At 47.7% G+C, this 17,918-nt stretch overlaps 1 protein-coding gene across 2 annotated transcripts in view; it reads left to right on the top strand.

The window, feature by feature from the left end:
* The window catches only part of Snx31 (sorting nexin 31), a 47,186-nt gene extending 30,287 nt beyond the window's left edge, over nt 1-16,899 (top strand). For both annotated transcript variants that reach the window (XM_052747628.1, XM_052747627.1), the window contains 6 exons: nt 367-570; nt 2,197-2,310; nt 6,374-6,451; nt 12,944-12,991; nt 15,370-15,451; nt 15,946-16,899. In XM_052747628.1, coding sequence (XP_052603588.1) covers nt 367-570; nt 2,197-2,310; nt 6,374-6,451; nt 12,944-12,991; nt 15,370-15,451; nt 15,946-16,061 — 642 coding nt within the window. In that variant the 3' untranslated portion in view covers nt 16,062-16,899. The remainder of the gene's footprint in view (nt 1-366; nt 571-2,196; nt 2,311-6,373; nt 6,452-12,943; nt 12,992-15,369; nt 15,452-15,945) is intronic.
* Nucleotides 16,900-17,918: the final 1,019 nt, after the last annotated feature.

Here is a 17,918-nt window from a genome sequence, read left to right as displayed (position 1 = left end):
GAAGTCTTCCTCTGCTGACCCCCACGGCACACACACGGCACACAAACATGCACGCAGGCAAAGCACTTCGGAGACAGTCACAGCTGCTCTTTCGTTCCTTACCTGAGTGTGCTGCTTCCAAGCTCTGAAGAGGAGCAGGAGCAGGGCCAGAGTGGAGCAGAGGCAGGACCAAGAGCCTCATTTCTATGCTCCAGAGGAAAGGGGCTTGTTGTGAGCCCACCCTGTGGGTTTCACCAGCACAGCAGTAGCATAACCCCCCACTTCCCTCATCCACCTCCTTCCCCCACCCCTCCCCCACCACTGTGAGCTCTGCATCTGAGGAAAGTGGTCTCTTGCTTCCTTCCACTCCACCCCACCTTGGAGCAGTTTCTGGAGCTGTCCCAGGAGGTCCGGCACTATGGGTACATTCAGCTGGATCCCTGCACCTGCAACCACCCGGAACCTGGCTGTGGGGCTGTCCTTTCCATCGGCAACAACGAGATCAGCTGCTGTGTGACCCTGCCTGACGGCCAGACCCGGGACATTGCTTTCCAGATGAGCGCAGTGAAGTGCTGGCAGGTCACCTTCCTCGTGAGTATCTGGCACCTGCTTTGTCTGTCCTGTGAAGGTTTCCTCAGGTGTGTTCCATCTAGTCTCAGGGACTCACACCACATTCGCATGGATCCCCCATGGTGATCTGCCCACAGACTCTCACCCCAGCTTCCTACTGCTCCCTCTTACCTCAGCAGGTCTCTGTCTTCTTTGGGGTTCTCCCGCCCTGGGCATATCTAGAAACTCCTCTAGGGGTGGAGTAATTTGTAGGGCTTATTCTCTTTCTCTGCAGCAGTATCTGAAAACAGCTATTGTTTATCATCTGAAAACAGCTATTGTCCGGTTAGCTCTTCATACAGATGCTGTGAGACTAATATTTCTAGGATATAAATCAAACCGCATTATCATCTAGCTTTGCCATATCTCTTAAGGAATGCCCATTGTCTGTGGGATGAAGTCTGGAATCCTCAGCTTTATTGACAGTCATGAGTGTCAAGCTCCTTGTTAGTTAGCACTAGACACCTGTACATCCAATCCTGGTCAAGCAGAGGACCTGCTGGAAGGGTCAGTGTTGATTACTCACATGTCCAAAGGAAGAGGGAAGCAGAGGTTTAAAGTCAGAACCAAAGAGCTTGGGGTTTCCAGGCAATGGGGACTTGGTGGGGTCTTCTCGGGCATCTCAATTCTGGAGTCAAATGAGAACACGTGGAATATTTGTCTAGCTGACCTGAGCTTGGCCATGTGCCTTTCTCTGACGTCATTCCCTGAGGGGTCTCCACAGCCTACAGAGGAAGAGGCGGCTTTCCTAGGGGAGTTCAGTCTCCATTACTAGGAGAATGGGTAGATGCTGTACACACAACCCGCAGCCTTCAGAATCCCCCTCTAGCCTGACTCTCTGGGCCCCCTCACGCCCTGTCCCTCATGTGTTTCCAACCTCCAGCCTCCTCATGCCTCAGGGGTTTGCCCTCACTCTATTCTGCTGGGAACCACCACTCACCTTCCCTTCTCACAAAAGAAGGGAAGCTTCCTCTTCTGCTCACATGCCCCTCCTTCCAGGAAGTCTTCCTTTACCCTCCTAGCCTGGGCTACAGTCCTGCTTCCTCCTGCAGAGCTGTTCTTGCCTCCTCTCTCCACTTCCTGTATCTACTGCGCTCATTTACCTCCACGGCTCCCTGGGAGACCGACAGCTGTTGTGGGATGGTCTGTATGTCAAGTGTGTTGCTGATTGGTCAATAAATAAATCACTGATTGGCCAGTGGCCAGGCAGGAAGTATAGGCGGGACAAGGAGGAGAATAAAGCTGGGAAGTGGAAGGCTGAGTGAGGGAGACACTGCCAGCCGCCATGATGAGAAACAGCATGTGAAGATGCCGGTAAGCCACGAGCCACGTGGCAAGGTATAGATTAATGGAAATGGATTAATTTAAGCTGTAAGAACAGTTAGCAAGAAGCCTGCCACGGCCATACAGTTTGTAACCAGTATAAGTCTCTGTGTTTACTTGGTCGGGTCTGAGTGGCTGTGGGACTGGCAGGTGAGAGAGATTTGTCCTGACTGTGGGCCAGGCAGGAAAACTCTAGCTACAGACAGCCTTTGGGGGAATTGTTGCCTTCTTGATATCAAGCCCAGGATATTCAAAGGCACTCTGATGATCTCTCTTCCTCTGCAGGGAACTCTGCTGGATACAGACGGGCCCCAGCGAACTCTCAACCAGAACTTAGAGCTGAGATTTCAGTACAGTGAAGATAGTCGCCAGCCATGGTTTGTTGTTTACAGCAAACAGGTGAGTTCTCGGGACAGAGAGTGAAAGCCATGGAAGCCTTCGGTGCTGAAGTGCTGACCTGCTGGCTGACAGGAACAAAGCACAGCCAGAGGGTGTCCTTCACCGGCATTGGCATTGGCCTGAAATACTTTGTTTTTATTTTGCTTTATTTTCCTGGTCACCATGGTCATGAATTCAAAGAATTTAGTTAATGTGGTAGCCAGCTCTGAGTTGAAATAAAGAATTCAAAAAAGGTTTCTTTCAGCTCTCAATTCCCGAGGCTTCAGACTGTGATCACCTGGCCCCATCACCAGGGGACCCGACGCCCTCTCTGGCCTTTGAGGGCATCAGCAGGCAGGCCAAAGCTCATTACATAAATACAAATAATAACTCTTAAAAATAGGTAAATAATTAGCTCCAGGTGTTTTAAATTCTAGTAAAAATATCAAGGTAAAGTTTACATTGATGATGGATTCAACTTGAGTCCTGCTTAGTTCCACAGAGAATTTTGGTTTCTGATCACCAAAGCCTGCCTCTAGTACAGATGTGGTCATGATGTCTGTCCTCTTAAAAAACAAAACAAAACAACAACAACAACAAAACCACAATCCTAAGTGAAAGAATGGTCCTTAGGCTTCCTAGTTAGTGTTATTGCTGTGATGAAACATCTGACCAAAAGCAGCTGTAGAGGAAGGCTTTTTTTGGCTTACACTTCCATACCACTGTTCATCATTGAAGAACATTGGGACAGGAACTCAAACAGGCCATGGAGGAGTGCTGCTCAATGGCTTGCTCTTACGGCTTGCTCAGCTGCTTTCTCATAGAACCCAGGACCAGCAGCCCAGGGATGGCACCACACACAATGGGCTGGACCCATCCCCCATCAATCACTAATTAAGAAAATGCGCCACAGCCTTGTCCCATCTTAAGCTTTTCTCCACTGAGGCCCCCTCCTCGCTGATGACTGCAGCTTGTGTCAAGTTGACATAAAACTGCCCAGCACAGCAGGTCTCCTTCAGTATGAAGCGTCCTCAGGGGGATGGCAGAAAGTTTTGTACAATTTGCAGGTAGTCAGGAAGACGGAGACTCGAAACCTCCTTCCCTCACACTCTCAGGACGCTGTGCAGTTAAATGTGCTCCAATCTTTCCATCTAAGCAGCAGCAGGTGAGTTAAAGCCGCCACAGAGAGGAGCAGTAGCCATTTTTAAAGCATTTCTAGTAAGATCTTACTTCCTTTGGAGGATGAACTGTGTTGGCGGATACCCAAGGGCTGCTTTTACAAAAGGCAGAAACGTGACTGCCTGCCTTCCAGATACAGATGAGAGATGGAGCGCAAACTCCTTTAAATAGAAGTTCAGGATTTTTATTTTTTATCTAGCAAGCCTGATCTAGTTGCTGGTGATCCTGGCTTACACACCTGTGTGCATGGGAGAGGAAAACAGTGGAACTGGTTCATATCTTAAGGAGCACCATTTAAACATCCAAGCAGTGGTATCAGCTCAGGGTTTTATTGCTTTAACTCATATCTCAATTTTGCAAGTTACATCTATGTGCAGATGCACATGTGTGGGCTGGTTATTACAAATTAGGCTTGTCCACACCACAGAGGTTACGCTGCTTCTTCTCTCTTCCCTCCTCCTACCCCTGGGGGAGATTTCATTCTTCTTTTGTTCTGTAGCCATGCAAGATGTTGGTCATGGTCACCCACTTCCCTCTAATTCTGCTGTCTGTGGGACCCTCTGAAAGCCCTTGGCCATCACTGCAGCCTGGTTGTCTCTTTCTCTCCATCATCTGTTCCAGCAAAATGTCCAGCGCTGAACTCAAGGCAGGAGTGATGTCTAGGAGCCTGTGGTGGTTCGAAAGAAAATGGCCCTCAAAGGGAGTGGCATTATTAAGAGGTGTGGCCCCGCTGGAGAAAGTGTGTCACTGTGGGGGTGGGCTTTGAGGTCTCTTTTGCTCCAGCTTCTTCCAGTGTGACACTCAGTTCACTTTCTGTTGCCTTCTGATCAAGAAGTAGCCAGCACCATGTCTGCCTGCACGCCGCCGTGCTCCCCACCATGATGATAATGGGGGAGCTGTGAGGCGGCCCCAATTAAATGTTTTCCTTATAAGAGTTGCCGAGGTCAGGGTGTCTCTTCACAGCATAGAAACCCTAACTAAGACAGAGCTGTAGACTTTGACTTTGGTGCCTCAAAACTTCATAAAGCCAAACAAGATTTTAAAAAAGAACAATTTGAAGAGAAGGGATGTGTGGGAAAGGACTGTGTGGGGATCACAAGGGACCTTCCATCTGCCACACAAGGTACAGCAAAAAGGAGACACACACCGTGCCCATTGGGGCCCTGACACCCTCGCTTCCCTGTGAGATACACACCGTGCCCACTGGGGCCCTGACACCCTCGCTTCCCTATGAGATACACACCGTGCCCATTGGGGCCCTGACATTGATGACCAAGCCACAGAGGAGGCTGTGGTAGTTACCTGTCTGCAGGTGAGGGCTAAAGATCCTGGAGAAACAGAGCGAAGATTGATGAGTTTCGAGGGTGTGAAAGGAGGAGAACTGGCCCCGCCCCTTGCTCATTGCTGTGAGGGGTGAACTAGCCAGAGCAATGCTGGAGAGTTCACCATGGCGGTGAGGACAGGGGAGAGCTGGCGGGCTGACCAACTCTGCAACTACCCAGGCCTAGAACCAGGGTTATGAGTTGGCCAACCCCAATATCCACCCCCATGTGTGATCTGCTGGAGCACACAAAGGGGCCTGTCCTGCAGACTCAAAGCTGTAGGATCTCCACGACACAGGGCAACAAGAGGATATCCAGGAGGAGTCCCAGTGAGGGCCCAGTGTAGAGAGTGTAGCAGAAACCAGAGGCCTCGACCCAGACCAGTGACTCTGCAATGAACGCTTGCAAGTAAAGATAGATGGACAAAAGGGTTTACTGCGTGACTCACTGTGTCACACTGCAGCTTCCATGAGATTTTTTTCCCTCTTAAATTTTATTTTATTTTATTGGGGGGGAGGTTGTAAGGGCAGAGGGTAGATACAAAGGGATGGGGAAATGAATGGGATCGAGATGCATGATGTGAAAGACACAACGAATAAATAAAAAGAAAGTTTAAAAAGATTTCAGTAAGCCAGGCATGGTGGCACATGCACTCAGGAGGAAGAGACAGGTAGATCTCTGAGTTCAAGGCCAGTCTGGTCTACAGAGTTCCAGACTACACAGGGCTACCCAGAGAAACCTTGTCTTGAAAACAAAACAAAATAAACACAAAGCAAAAGTTTTAATATCTTCATCCAAATAGACAAGTTAGTACCTATGCCTAATGATGGGTCTCTCAATAATTATTACACCATTAAATTTATTTATTTGATGACTATTGTAAATAGTTTGTTGCTTATGAAACAGAAGCATCTCATAGCCTAGCAGAAACATGGACTAGAAGAGGGGATTAAGAGAGGAATGGTTAGGAATGAGATTCTGGCCTATTTATTGGCTGTCTTTAAAATGGACTGTCACTACATTCTTGTAATTGAGAAAACTTACGTTTGCCTGCTAATTGCATTTTAAGCCAATTTCTGAAAGTTAAAGACAACATTCTTTAAAACGTGCTGGTGAGTTTTAGCCTCCGTTAGGCAGTGGGAGATGGAGAATGAGGACCTCCAGCTGAGGGAGGGTTTTGTTGTTTTAAAGATTTGTTTATTATTTTTATATGTATGGATGTTTCATCTGCACATGACTGTGTAATGTGTACATGCAGTGTCCAAGGAGGCCAAAAGAGGGCGTCAGATCCTCTGGAACTGGAGATACAGGAAGTTGTTAGTCACCATGTGGGTGCTGAGATTCAAACTTGAGTCCTCAGGACGAGCAGCCAGTACTCTGAGCTGCTGAGCCATCTTTCTTACGCCACATTTTTATTTGTTTGTTTGAAACTCATGATGAAGCCCTGACTGGCCTGGAACCCGCTACACCAGGCTGGCCTCAAACTTGCAGAAATCCTCCTGTCTCTGCCTCCCAAGTGCTGGGATCAAAGGCAAGCACCACCATACCTGTCCTAAGAACAATCTTTATTTCCGGTTTCTTAGGCTTTTTTCCTGAGTAGCTGCCTGAAGAAGATGATCTCAGAGAAGATGACGAAGCTCTCTGAGGAGAATCCAGAAATGGTAAGAACTCTGAGATGTTGCCATGTGTGCTAACACATGAAGCCCAGGGTTGTGGATCTTGTTCTCTAGGGAGGCAGCCACAGCTCACAGTGAGCATCAGACCGTGTTACCGGAGTTGTTAGGGGAGAGCCTGGGTCCTGGCAGCTCTTACAGACTAGCTGGGCCACTTTAAATAGACAGCAGTAGTGAAAAGCAGGGAGAGGAGAGTTATTCCACCCTGTAGAGCAGGCCTGAAATCCAATCAGAAAGCAGTCAGTTACCCCATAACCTCACATCACTATTGTACCAGTGGACGCAAGGTCCATTCTATAGCAAGCAAGGCCCACTTCTGGGTATGTCCACTGACAGCTTTTCTTCCTCAGTGGCCTCCGTAGCCCCTCCTGACACCCTGGAAGGTACCCAGTGGGGAGGAAGTTTTGAGGCCAGTTCCAGGTTGATTTCTCTATGTCCTGCAACCAAAGTGTGTTGAGTCTTTAGCAATAGGGTCATACCATCTATGTATGGTGAACGTCAGGGGCAATGGCAATACCCTATGCTGTTTTGGGTGCTCTGCGGCCCATCTAGCTGACCACGTAGGAGGCATGCACTTCTCACAATGAGATTTTCATGTAATATGTTACCCACATCTTCCAGGGGAAGCCTTGTCCATTCATGCAGGATCCTTCCACTCAAATGCAATTTCTTCTTTGAATTACATATTTTTAATTAGCTTAAAAAGTTGTGAATTTTGGCCAGGCAATGATGGCACACGCCTTTAATCCCAGCACTCAGGAGGCACAGGCAGGTGATTCTCTATGAGTTCAAGGCCAGCCTAGTCTACAGAGTGAGTTCTAGGACAGCCAAGGCTACACAAAGAAGTCCTGTCTCAAACAAACAGTTGTGAGTTTCATAAAGCTTTTTCACACTTCCTTCATTTTTCTTAATCCACCCAGTCCGCTCCCGAGTCCTGGCTTGCACCTTTCTTTAGTCCTGGTATCCGTGTCACGTTGTTCTACTGTGCCCTCCCCTTCAGACCTCTTTCCCTCTCCATCTTGTGTTGAAGTCAGGGTTTTGAGAGGCTCTTAACACAGCAGGAATGACCTTCAACAGTCTCCAGAGTTTTCTCCAGAAGGAAGCCACAGCCCCTGACACCTCCTGTCCACCAAGTAGGAAGCCACAGCCCCTGACACCTCCTGTCCACCAAGTAGGAAGCCACAGCCCCTGACACCTCCTGTCCACCAAGTAGGAAGCCACAGCCCCTGACATTTCCTGTCTACCAAGTAGGAAGCCACAGCCCCTGACACTTCCTGTCTACCCAGTAGGAAGCCACAGCCCCTGACACTTCCTGTCTACCCAGTAGGAAGCTCTTGACATTTCCTGTCCACCAAGTAAGAAGCCAGAGCCCCTGACACTTCCTGTCTACCAAGTAAGAAGCTCTTGACATTTCCTGTCCACCAAGTAGGAAGCCACAAAGGAAAAGAAACTCTCAGGGCATTTTTTTCCCTCCCAATTAACTTTATTTTCCTGATCTGCCTACTTCCATCGAAGGCCTAGTAACCTAGAAAAGCTTGGTGCATATGCTGTAAAACAAAATAAGAGCAAATTTGTGATTCTAGACTTTTCTGATTATCTTACATTACTATATAACCATGTTCCAAATAAGATAGGACAGGTTGATGGACCTTCGTGTTGGTAAATTTAATATTTTTACAGACGGTTACATTGATCCTTTTAAAATGATTTATTTGTTTTATTTTATGTATGTGAGTGTTTTGCATGTATATGTGTGTGTGTGTGTGTGTGTGTGTGTGTGTGTGTGTGTGTGTGTGTGTGTGTGTACCATGTGGCTGCCTGGTGCCCACTGAGGCCAAAACAGGTCATCGAATCCTATGGAACTGGAGTTACCAATGTTTTTGAGCTACTCCAGTCCTCTGCAAGAGCAATAAGTGCTTTTAACTACTGAGCTATCTCAGGCCCACACATTCATCTTTAAAACTACAACAAAAAACATTGGAACACTTTCCCTAATGTTTTCATTTAGACTTAGTTCTTTAGAAGTGGGTGGTGACATCTTCACTTTAGCATGAACAGTTACACCCCCCTCCCCCAACAAACCAACTGTGCTTTGGCCTTAATTTCTCTTCTGGATCCAAAAATACCTTTTTAGGGAAAATAAATTCGCTGCCTCCTGGTGATTGAACAATTTAAGTTGTACCAGAGAGCAGTCGATGAAGGAGACTCTTTTTAAAAAGAGTAATAAAATCTACCCTCTTAGGCACAGTGGTCTCTCTTAGGCTTTGGTTATTATATATGTATAAAAGAAGAAAGAAAAGTAATTAACTGAAGGAGGCATTTTAAAAAGAGAGATGTGCTCTCAGATGTAGAAGAATCGAACAGTGGCCACTTGATGCAGGAAGTACTCTGACAGTGAATAGCTAAGGAGCCAGCTCACTACAAATCAAACAGGCCACACGCCTGTGGTTTGCTTGAAACTTACCATTTATTTCAGCAAACAACATCAGAATCAGCTATTTAGCCAACAGGCATAGATTGGTTCATCAAAAATATTCAACAAGTTTCATTTCCATGAACTCATTTATTTTATTTATTTGTGTATGGCTTATTCTGGTTCTTGGAAAGAAATTGCCTTCAAAGACAAACTACGTTTCCAGCTGAATTTCCCCCACAGCACCTCAAGAATAAGGAGTCCCAGCTGGAAGCTGACTGAGCTGCGTAGACTCATGGCTCAGGGCTGGGCCTCTTCACAGATGACAGTGGACTGAAGTCATTTTGTGACTTAAAGTGGCACTATAAATGCAAGACAGTGACATTTGCTCATTTTATAGGCAAATACACACTTGGAAGAAAACATTTTACAGAACCCTGTGGACTAAGGCAGACAGGTCTCTATTTAGTGAGGTGGATTTTGAGTCCAAAGGTTTGACAATCTTCAAGACTCTGGGGCAAAGGGGAAAACCCTGGAGAGCTTTAACCAAATGAGCCCCACAGTTAGTGTTGACAGTCCCGAGAAATACTACATTTGGTGTCAAATCAAAATACATTAGTTTTGTTAGTTTGTGTAATGATTTCAAAAGTAAGGCTTGAGACAGGACAATGACTCCATGAGTTCAGATCCCCAGCTTACACGAAGCAAGAGGTGGAGGCAGGACTCCTCAGAGTGAGCTGGCTAGCCAGACTAATTGCAATGGCAAGCTCCAGATTCAGTGAGAGACTCTGCCTCAATGTATAAAGTGGAGTACTATAGAGGAAGACTGTGGATGTCAACCGTGGGCCTCCACAGGCTTGCACACGCATGTGCATGTGTGAGCAAACATAACACACATACACAAAACCAAAACAAAACAAAAGTAAACCTTGAAATGTTTGTAAGAGATCATTTTTTTTTCAGACAGTCTTGCTACATACCCCAGGCTAGACTTGAACTTACAGCTATTCTCCTGTTTCAACCTCCCAAATGCTAGGATTACAGATCTGCACCACCACAGACGTCATTAAAATTTGAGTCAAACAATTGCAGTGAAGAATAACATAAATGTACACTCAAAAAAAAATATTTAGAAAATTTAAAAGATATATTCGTTTTGTTTTATGTGCATGGGTATTTTGCTTGTGCACCTGTATGTATATGCACACGTATGCCTGGTGCCTGTGGAGGTCAGGAAAGGGCCTGAAACTGGAGTTACGGGTAGTTGTGAGCCACCATATGGGTGATGGGAATTGAACTTTAAACCCCCTCTCCAGTCCCATATATTTAGAATTGTAAAGCCAATATTAATCATAAACCAGTGTGTGGGAGGAATATAGCATTCTTAAAGCTCTCCTACACACAGGCCTGAGAGTTTCTCTACCGTTTGCTGCTTTTTATATATAAGTAGGGTGTGAAGGCTTGGGAGGAGGAGGGAGACCTGAGCGGAATTATAAAGATGTTTTATTTAAAAGAAAGTCTATTAGTGAGGATAAAGTTTAGCTGCATAGAACAGGAAACACAGCAAGTGTCTTCGTTAAGTTTCTGTTGCTGTGATAAAACACCGACCAAAGGTAACATGGAGAGGACTGGGTGGGTCAGCTCACAGCTTCCTGTCCATCATGGGAGCCACAGCAGGAGTCTGGTGGGGCAGGAACTGAAGCAGAGCATGGGAAAACACCACATACTGGCTTGCTCCCCACAACTTGTTAAATCAGCTTTCCTAGACACCCCAGGAACACCTGCCCAGGGATGGCACCACCCACAGCGGTCTGGCCCTCCCACATCAATCATTAATCCAGAAAATGCCCCACAGGCTGGACTGATGAAAACATTTCCTCAGTTGATGTTTCCTTGGATATGTCTAGGTTCCTGTCAAGTTAACAAATACAAACAAACAAAAAACCAAAGCCCAACCAAAACAGCAAGTATTTTAAACAAAATAGAAGTCTGCTTCTCTCTCCTCTAAAAGAAGCTGAGGTAGGCCTAGACTGGGGCTGGGCTGTGGCACCACAGTGTAACAGAGACCTTCCTGCTTGCTGTTCTACCTCAGTGTGAACTTCTAGCTCTTACTTAATGCAGCTCTGGGGCCGGCCATCACATCCACTTCTGCATACCTGGGAAGTATGACCGATGACTCCTGTCCTTAAGGCGGACTCTCAGAAGTCTCACGTAGACTTCATGCATCTGGCTCAGCAGCCCCCCAAGAGTCAATCACCCCAGAGGCTGCTGGACTCCGGTGTTTTCCTTTCTGGCTGTCAGACTTCTGACAGGCCTCCTTAAGGACGCAAGTTATTCTTCAGACCTTCAGTAGAGTGGAGTGCTAGGCACTGCTGGGGAGGTGTCCAGTCCCTGGCTATTTAATGGTTCTTTCCTCTCCCCTGAGGGAGCATTCAGAAGCCTGCCCCAACCCCTGGCTAGTTAGGTTACATTCACTAGGGATGCCAGGCACTCCTCCACCCTGGTCCATGCCCACAGAGGACCTCTGGATGCTCTATGACTTGGCTTCCCATGGGTCACCAGGTGGAAAAAGAGGTTGGGTACAGTCCTTGCCTTTTCCCACCTGGTCTTGATGGGTCTCTGCGGCTTTGTATCTCCCTATGAGGGCTGCAGCTGCTGTATACCAACCTCCCTCACGCAGTCCCTGGGAGTCCAACACCCCTTCATGTGCGTTAGCCCACCTCTCCCCTCCATCAAATGCTATGCATATAGTTCCTTTGAAAACCCTCACAGTGCCAGGTGTGGTGGTCCAGAGCTGTGATCCCAGGATTCAGAGTCTCAGGTGGGAAGATGGAAAGTTTCAGGTCGACCTGAACTATACAGAGTACAGACCAGCCTAAGTTAAATAGCAAGAGCCTGTCTCGGGAAAATCCAGGGATTCAGGCCAGCAGGAGAGCTCAGTGGGTGGAGGTGCTGCTGTTGCTGCAAGTCCTCACGACTGAGTTCTATCACTAGGACCCGCATGGGAAGGAGAGGAATGACTCCCCAGGGCTGTCCTCCGGTGTCCATATGCATGTCATGGAACACACACACACACACACACACACACACACACACGCACACCAAACAAACAAACAAATAAAATGATAAAAAATAACAACTAAGTGTTCAGGATGTAGCCCACTGGTAGAGTATTTGCCTTTCACAAGAGGGAGTGTGATCTACAAGTAACAATGTAATAACTATTATTATTGTTGTAGACCCTGTCCGCAGCCCAGATTGCCACCTGCCTCCTCTGGGCCCCTAACTGCTGTACCTTACGCACTGGAGGCCCAGCCCAGAGCTCTAGCCTGGTTCTGATTTGATGACTGGTGCCTTTTGACTGTGCAAAGCCCCATCTGGCTTTGTTTCAATGCATGCATCCGTGCTCCATGGATGATCTCAGGGATTAGAAGTACATTTTATTTCCTATAAAATCCTGTTAAAAGCTGTGCTAAATTACAGGATCCATAGGCAGCCACCAGTGTTAGACCTGAAGCTTTCTGTCACTTTGGTGACTTCATTCCTGCCACAGGAAGGGTGGGCAAGCAGATGCGAGGCAGGTGTGCATATGCCAGGCAGGTGTGCAGGTGCCAGGTGGGTGTGAAGGTGCCAGGCAGGTGTGTAGATACGAGGCGGGTGTGCAGATTCCAGATAGGTGTGCAGGTGCCAGACAGGTGTGCAGGTGCCAGACAGGTGTGCAGGTGCCAGACAGGTGTGCAGACGCCAGACAGGTGTGCAGACGCCAGACGGGTGTGCAGACGCCAGACGGGTGTGCAGGTGCCAGAGGGGTGTGCAGGTGCCAGATGGGTGTGCAGGTGTCAGACAGGTGTGCAGATACCATGTGGGTGTGCAGATGCCAGGCAAGTATGCAGATATGAGGCAGGTGTGCAGATACCAGGTGGGTGTGCAGATGCCAGGCAGCTGTGCCTGCTGACCAGCAGCTGAAGGATCATTAGGAGTGACTGTGGAGGGGAGACATGTCAGTTAATGGATTATTCATGTGCTGGCTTCGCTGTGCTGTGCTGACATTTTACTAACCTATTCAGCAGATCGAGGTTCCGGAACAAGACAGAAGTAAGAAGCAGCTGAGTCAGGTCTGTGAGTAAAATGACATCACCGATGGGTTATAATTGGGATGACTTTTCCCCAGGCTCCTTTAAGCAAAGTCCTTGGCATTCAAGCATAAACTAGAGAGCTGGCTGTTTCTTAGATGCCCCTGTGCAGATGAGCGGATGCAGGCCAGCCCCAGAACCGCCTGTTTCTTCAGCTGGGCTCAGGACAGGGGACACAAAAGTCCTTTGTGATTTTCTTCTTCAACTGGAGTGTTCATGGAAAATCTTCTTTGTAGTTTACAGATTTGGGGTTTGACTTATCTGTGTGTTTCAGTCTCCCTGGTTTTCTGCAATACAAAGGCACTTTTAAGTTTGTGAGTTCTCTTGTGTGGTAGTTTTGAGGGGCAGGAAAGACTCTTGGGAGGTAACACTGTTCAGCATTCAGCATCACCACCTTTCTGTAAGTTAATGCTCTCATCCTCTTGCAAGCTGCCAATCCACTGGGGGAACTAGGGCACAGTGGGGTTTAATGTGCAGAAGCTGAGCAGTAATCAGTGTGGAAGAAAGCAGGGCCTCTGACCGCAGGACTGGTTCCTTCATTACCGAGACCCTTCTTTCTGTGTTCCACGGCAGGGAAACGGGATAAAGCGCCCTTCCCAGCACCTGTTTCAGGGCCTGGTATGTGTATACAGGTGCCTCATACAGAAACACACACTTAAATATGTAAATACAGAAGGTGCTTTGAGCTTAGAAAATAATACTGTGTTGGTAAGGAGATGGTTAAAAGTGCCTGCCACTCCAGCCTCAGGACCTGAGTTCAATCCCTGGATCCCACAGTTGAAGGAGAGAACTGACAGGTCTCACACACACACACACACACACACACACACACACACACACACACCCTCCTAATAAACAACCAGTGTGTCTTATCTGTAAGAGGCAGTCAGATGACCCAGTGAGTAAACACTAGCCACACAAGCCCAGTGACTCAAGTTTGATCCCTGGAAACAATGGAAAGGCAGGCTGTGGTGGCACACACTTGTAACTCCAGCAGTTCACCATGAGATGGAGAGACAGGAGAAGTGCCCAGAAGCCCGAGGGCCAGCTTGCCTGGAGCTCAGTGAGGCGGAAACAAGAGGCCATGCCTCAATAAGGTCGATGCAGAGAACCGACTCCCCCAAGCTAACCCCTGACTTCCACATGTGCACCTGGTGGCCTGCATGCATGGACACACTAAAAAAATAACCATTTTAATGTAAAAAAGCATATATAAAACCTTTCTCTTTCATAATAGGCCTCTAGCTAATTAGCCTGGCACTTCCGCCCTGTGTGTTCAGACAGACCCGAACTCTAAGTGTGCGCCAGGTACTCCTGGGGTGTGACCTGCAAGGCTGATGCGATTCCCAGGCCTTACCACAAGACTGGTGTAGCAGAACTAGGGTGGAAATCAGCTTTACCACAAGTGAAACCTAGTGCTCCAACGGTCGCTTTCCTCATCTGCAAACTGGAGGTGATCACCAGCCCAGCATCTAAGTTCACCCATTTCCACAGCACGCTCATAGTCAGCCCCTAGAATCTCAGCCTTGGCTGCACATCGGAATCAGTCTTCTGGAGACTTCTAAAACCCAGTGATGGCTGGCTCCACCCCCATGGCTGGCTCCACCCCTCATGGCTGGCTCCACCCCCCATGGCTGGCTCCACCCCCATGGCTGGCTCCACCCCCCATGGCTGGCTCCACCCCCCATGGCTGGCTCCACCTCCCCATGGCTGGCTCCACCCCACAAGTTAGCTCAGTCTGTAAGCACCTGTGGTGCTAATATGAGGACTGTAAAACCCGGGATCGGTAGTGGGCACAGTGATCCCAGCACTGGGGAGTCAAACCCTCGCGGGTGTCCCAGGGGCTTGCTTCAGGTTCCATGAGAGACCCTGATTCAAAAAATAAAGTGGAGAGTGAGGAAAACGTCTGATGCCAACCTTGGGCCAACACACACACACACACACACACACACACACACACACACACACACACACACACACACACACACGCACTTTGAGAGCTCATTAAGTACTGAAGGCAAGTAAGCGCTGATAATTTAAAAAGTCCGTGCTTCTGTGCACAGGAAGATGAGGTGAAGAACTGAGTTCACGTGGCTCTGAAAGAGTGGGGAGGAACAGGCAGGCAGGGTAAGTGTTGGTGGGGTGACTCCCAGAGCCTAGAGAGCTTCCTGAGCAGGCCAGCAGGGGGCGCTGTCCTCAGTCCTCCACAGTGCAGGACTAAAGCACCTTTAAGGTGACCCTGGCTTACACAGATGTAACCTTTCGCTGTGCCTTTGATGCTATTTCAACCTCCTTGAGGTTTTCTTGTTGTTGTGGAATTTCTTCCTCTAGTTTACATTTCTGATCTGTTTATTTTCCAGCACAAGGACTATTTTAATTTTCTGAGAAAGAGCAAGATGAAGAAAGATGAAGATGAATGTGTTTGGGGGACCCTCGCGGAAGGTGGGCTCTGAAGAAGCCTCATCGTTTAAACTGTCCTTAGGGCTGTCTCCTCTCTTTGACACTGAGGTGCCCTGTGTTCATCAGTCCAACTGTAGCACTCTGTCACTCTCAGGATTCAAATGGTGTGGGAACCAAAGCCATAGATAGCGTTGGCTTAAGTGGCAGGTTCAAATCCACCAATGGGAGGTTTATTCTATGATCCTTTTAAGGTAGATGTGTATTTGGCTCCATGAAGGCTTTTGTATGTTCTGGTATTGCAGGGATAAAAAGCTTGTTCTAAATCATAAGATGCATTTGGTACCAAGGTAGATTCGCCAGTGTAGTCAAAAGTTTTCTCTGGTCCTGCCCGGCCCCTTGGTCCCACAGCCATTTATAAAATAATCACTCAAAGGCTTAATATTATTTACAAACTGCATGGCTTATGGCAGGCCTCTTGCTAGCTAGCTTTTATATCTTAAATTAACCCATTTCTATTCATCTATGTTTTGCCACAGGTTCTGTGGCCTACCAGTCTGCTGGCATGTTGTTCCTTGGGTGGCAGGCTGGCTTCTCTCCAGACTCTGCCTTCGTCTTTCCTGTCTCTCTCCTTGGATTTCCCACTTGCCTCTAAGCTGTCTTGCCATAGGCCAAAGCAGCTTGTTTATTAACCAATGGGAACAACATACATTTACAGCGTACAGAAAGACATCCCCCAGCACACCAGTCCAGGAAAACATGGCTTCTCTGACCTATCCAAGAGCAAGAAGAGGTGGTAAAATTCTGATCTGCTTCTTCGCTTACTCCTGAGTCTAATTCAGATGACCCCAAAGTGATAGCTGCCCTGGCCTGAGTCCCCCCACTGCATGGTTGTTCCCACTCTTTTTTGTTTGTTTGTTTTTGTTTTGTTGTTTGTTTGTTTTTCCCAGACAAGATTTCTCTTTGTAGCCTTGGCTACCTATCCTGGAACTCGCTCTGTAGAACAGGCTGGCCTTGAACTCACAGAGATTGTATTCCACTCTTAGGCTGGATCCTGGACCTGGAGAAATGGCTCAGTAGTTAAGAACACTTGCTGCTTTTGTAGAGGACCTGGGTTCAATTCCCATAACGCACATGATAGCTCACAACCACCTGCAACTCCAGCTCCAGAGGATCCAACATCTACTGGCCTCCCCTGGCACCCATTCCTATGTGGCACGCGTGCGCGCACGCGCACACACACACACACACAAAAACAAAATTCTATCCAATAATCTCAGCTTTACAAATGTGTGTTTTTTTTCACACTATTTTTTCCTTATACAGCTTCTGGTATACCATAGTAATTAACATAATTATGTATGTTATTATTAAGATTAAGAGCAAAGTAAAGAGGGGAAGATGAATATGCAAAAGTAACTGGGTAAGAGTGTAATATGTTCTGTTCTGAATTAGCTAATTACAAAATAAATATAAAATCTAATGAATATGAAGTTTGCTGATGAAAAATGTGTGGTTTTTTGACATGTAGAATCTATGAGTCCGCTAATATGTATAAATCAATGCCTAAAACCATAACTTCTGGACGTTAAAGATCTGAATTTGTGTTCTAGGCTGTAGTGGGGTCTCTGCAGAGACATTCGGCATCATCCCCACTGGGTGGATTAGTGTGTTGGGATCACCGACAGAGTCTGATGGAAACTTATCTACTATTTTGCCAATTTCAGAATGAATAGTCAGGATCCCTGGAAACCCATCTCAGACGCTGGGAACAAAGAGTTTGTGCTGGATTAGAAGACTGAACACAGGAGTACTGCTTTTGTAGGTTAAAAAATTGCCTGATGCCCGTTTTATGTTTCGATCTGACATATGAGAATAAGTCATCCTACAGAATGTGTAGTGACCATGCACCAGGGGCAGTTGGGAGCGCTCAGGCAAGCTCCAAGAGAGACCCTGGATAAAGAATAGTGAGTGGGGTGTGGGAGGGGGCCGCTAGCCAAGGGGAAGAAAAGCCAGCCATGGGAAAGAGAACGGTGCTCAGGAAATGCCTCAGCTGCTCTTCGCTGGTGGAGCTTCAGGTTAAGGCTGGGTCTGTAATCCCAGCACTCGGGAGGTTGAGGCAAGAAGGTCACAAGCTCAAGGCCAGCCTGGGCTACACAGCAAGTCCCTGTCTCAAACAAAGCACATGTAGTTTTAAGTTAGGGGAGTCAATAGAGGGTAAGAGGAAACTGCTCTACAAGGGCAGTGCCCCAGCAATGTGAGGCAGGCAGGCCTCTGTCCATGGTTTCTACCCCGAGTGCCCGCCGCAGCCGCTCCTGGCAGCATCCGCCTCTTCCTCGAGGAGAAGTAAGCATCACATCACATTCCGGCCCCCGGCATCTAGGGCTTTGGAAGTTTGGCTGACTTCAGAATCTAAAGACTCGGTCATCAGTCTGTCACAGCTGGAGGCCCCGGGGGAGCTGTCGAGTGAGTCTCCATCATCCTGGAATTGTCACCGGCTGTATGGACCCCA

This window comes from Peromyscus californicus, unplaced genomic scaffold (assembly GCF_007827085.1).
Source record: "Peromyscus californicus insignis strain IS unplaced genomic scaffold, ASM782708v3 Scaffold_20__1_contigs__length_68692818, whole genome shotgun sequence".
Taxonomy (NCBI): Eukaryota; Metazoa; Chordata; class Mammalia; order Rodentia; family Cricetidae; genus Peromyscus; species Peromyscus californicus.
The sequence above is the reverse complement of the archived record's forward strand: the minus strand, read 5'-3'. Positions and strand labels throughout refer to the sequence as shown.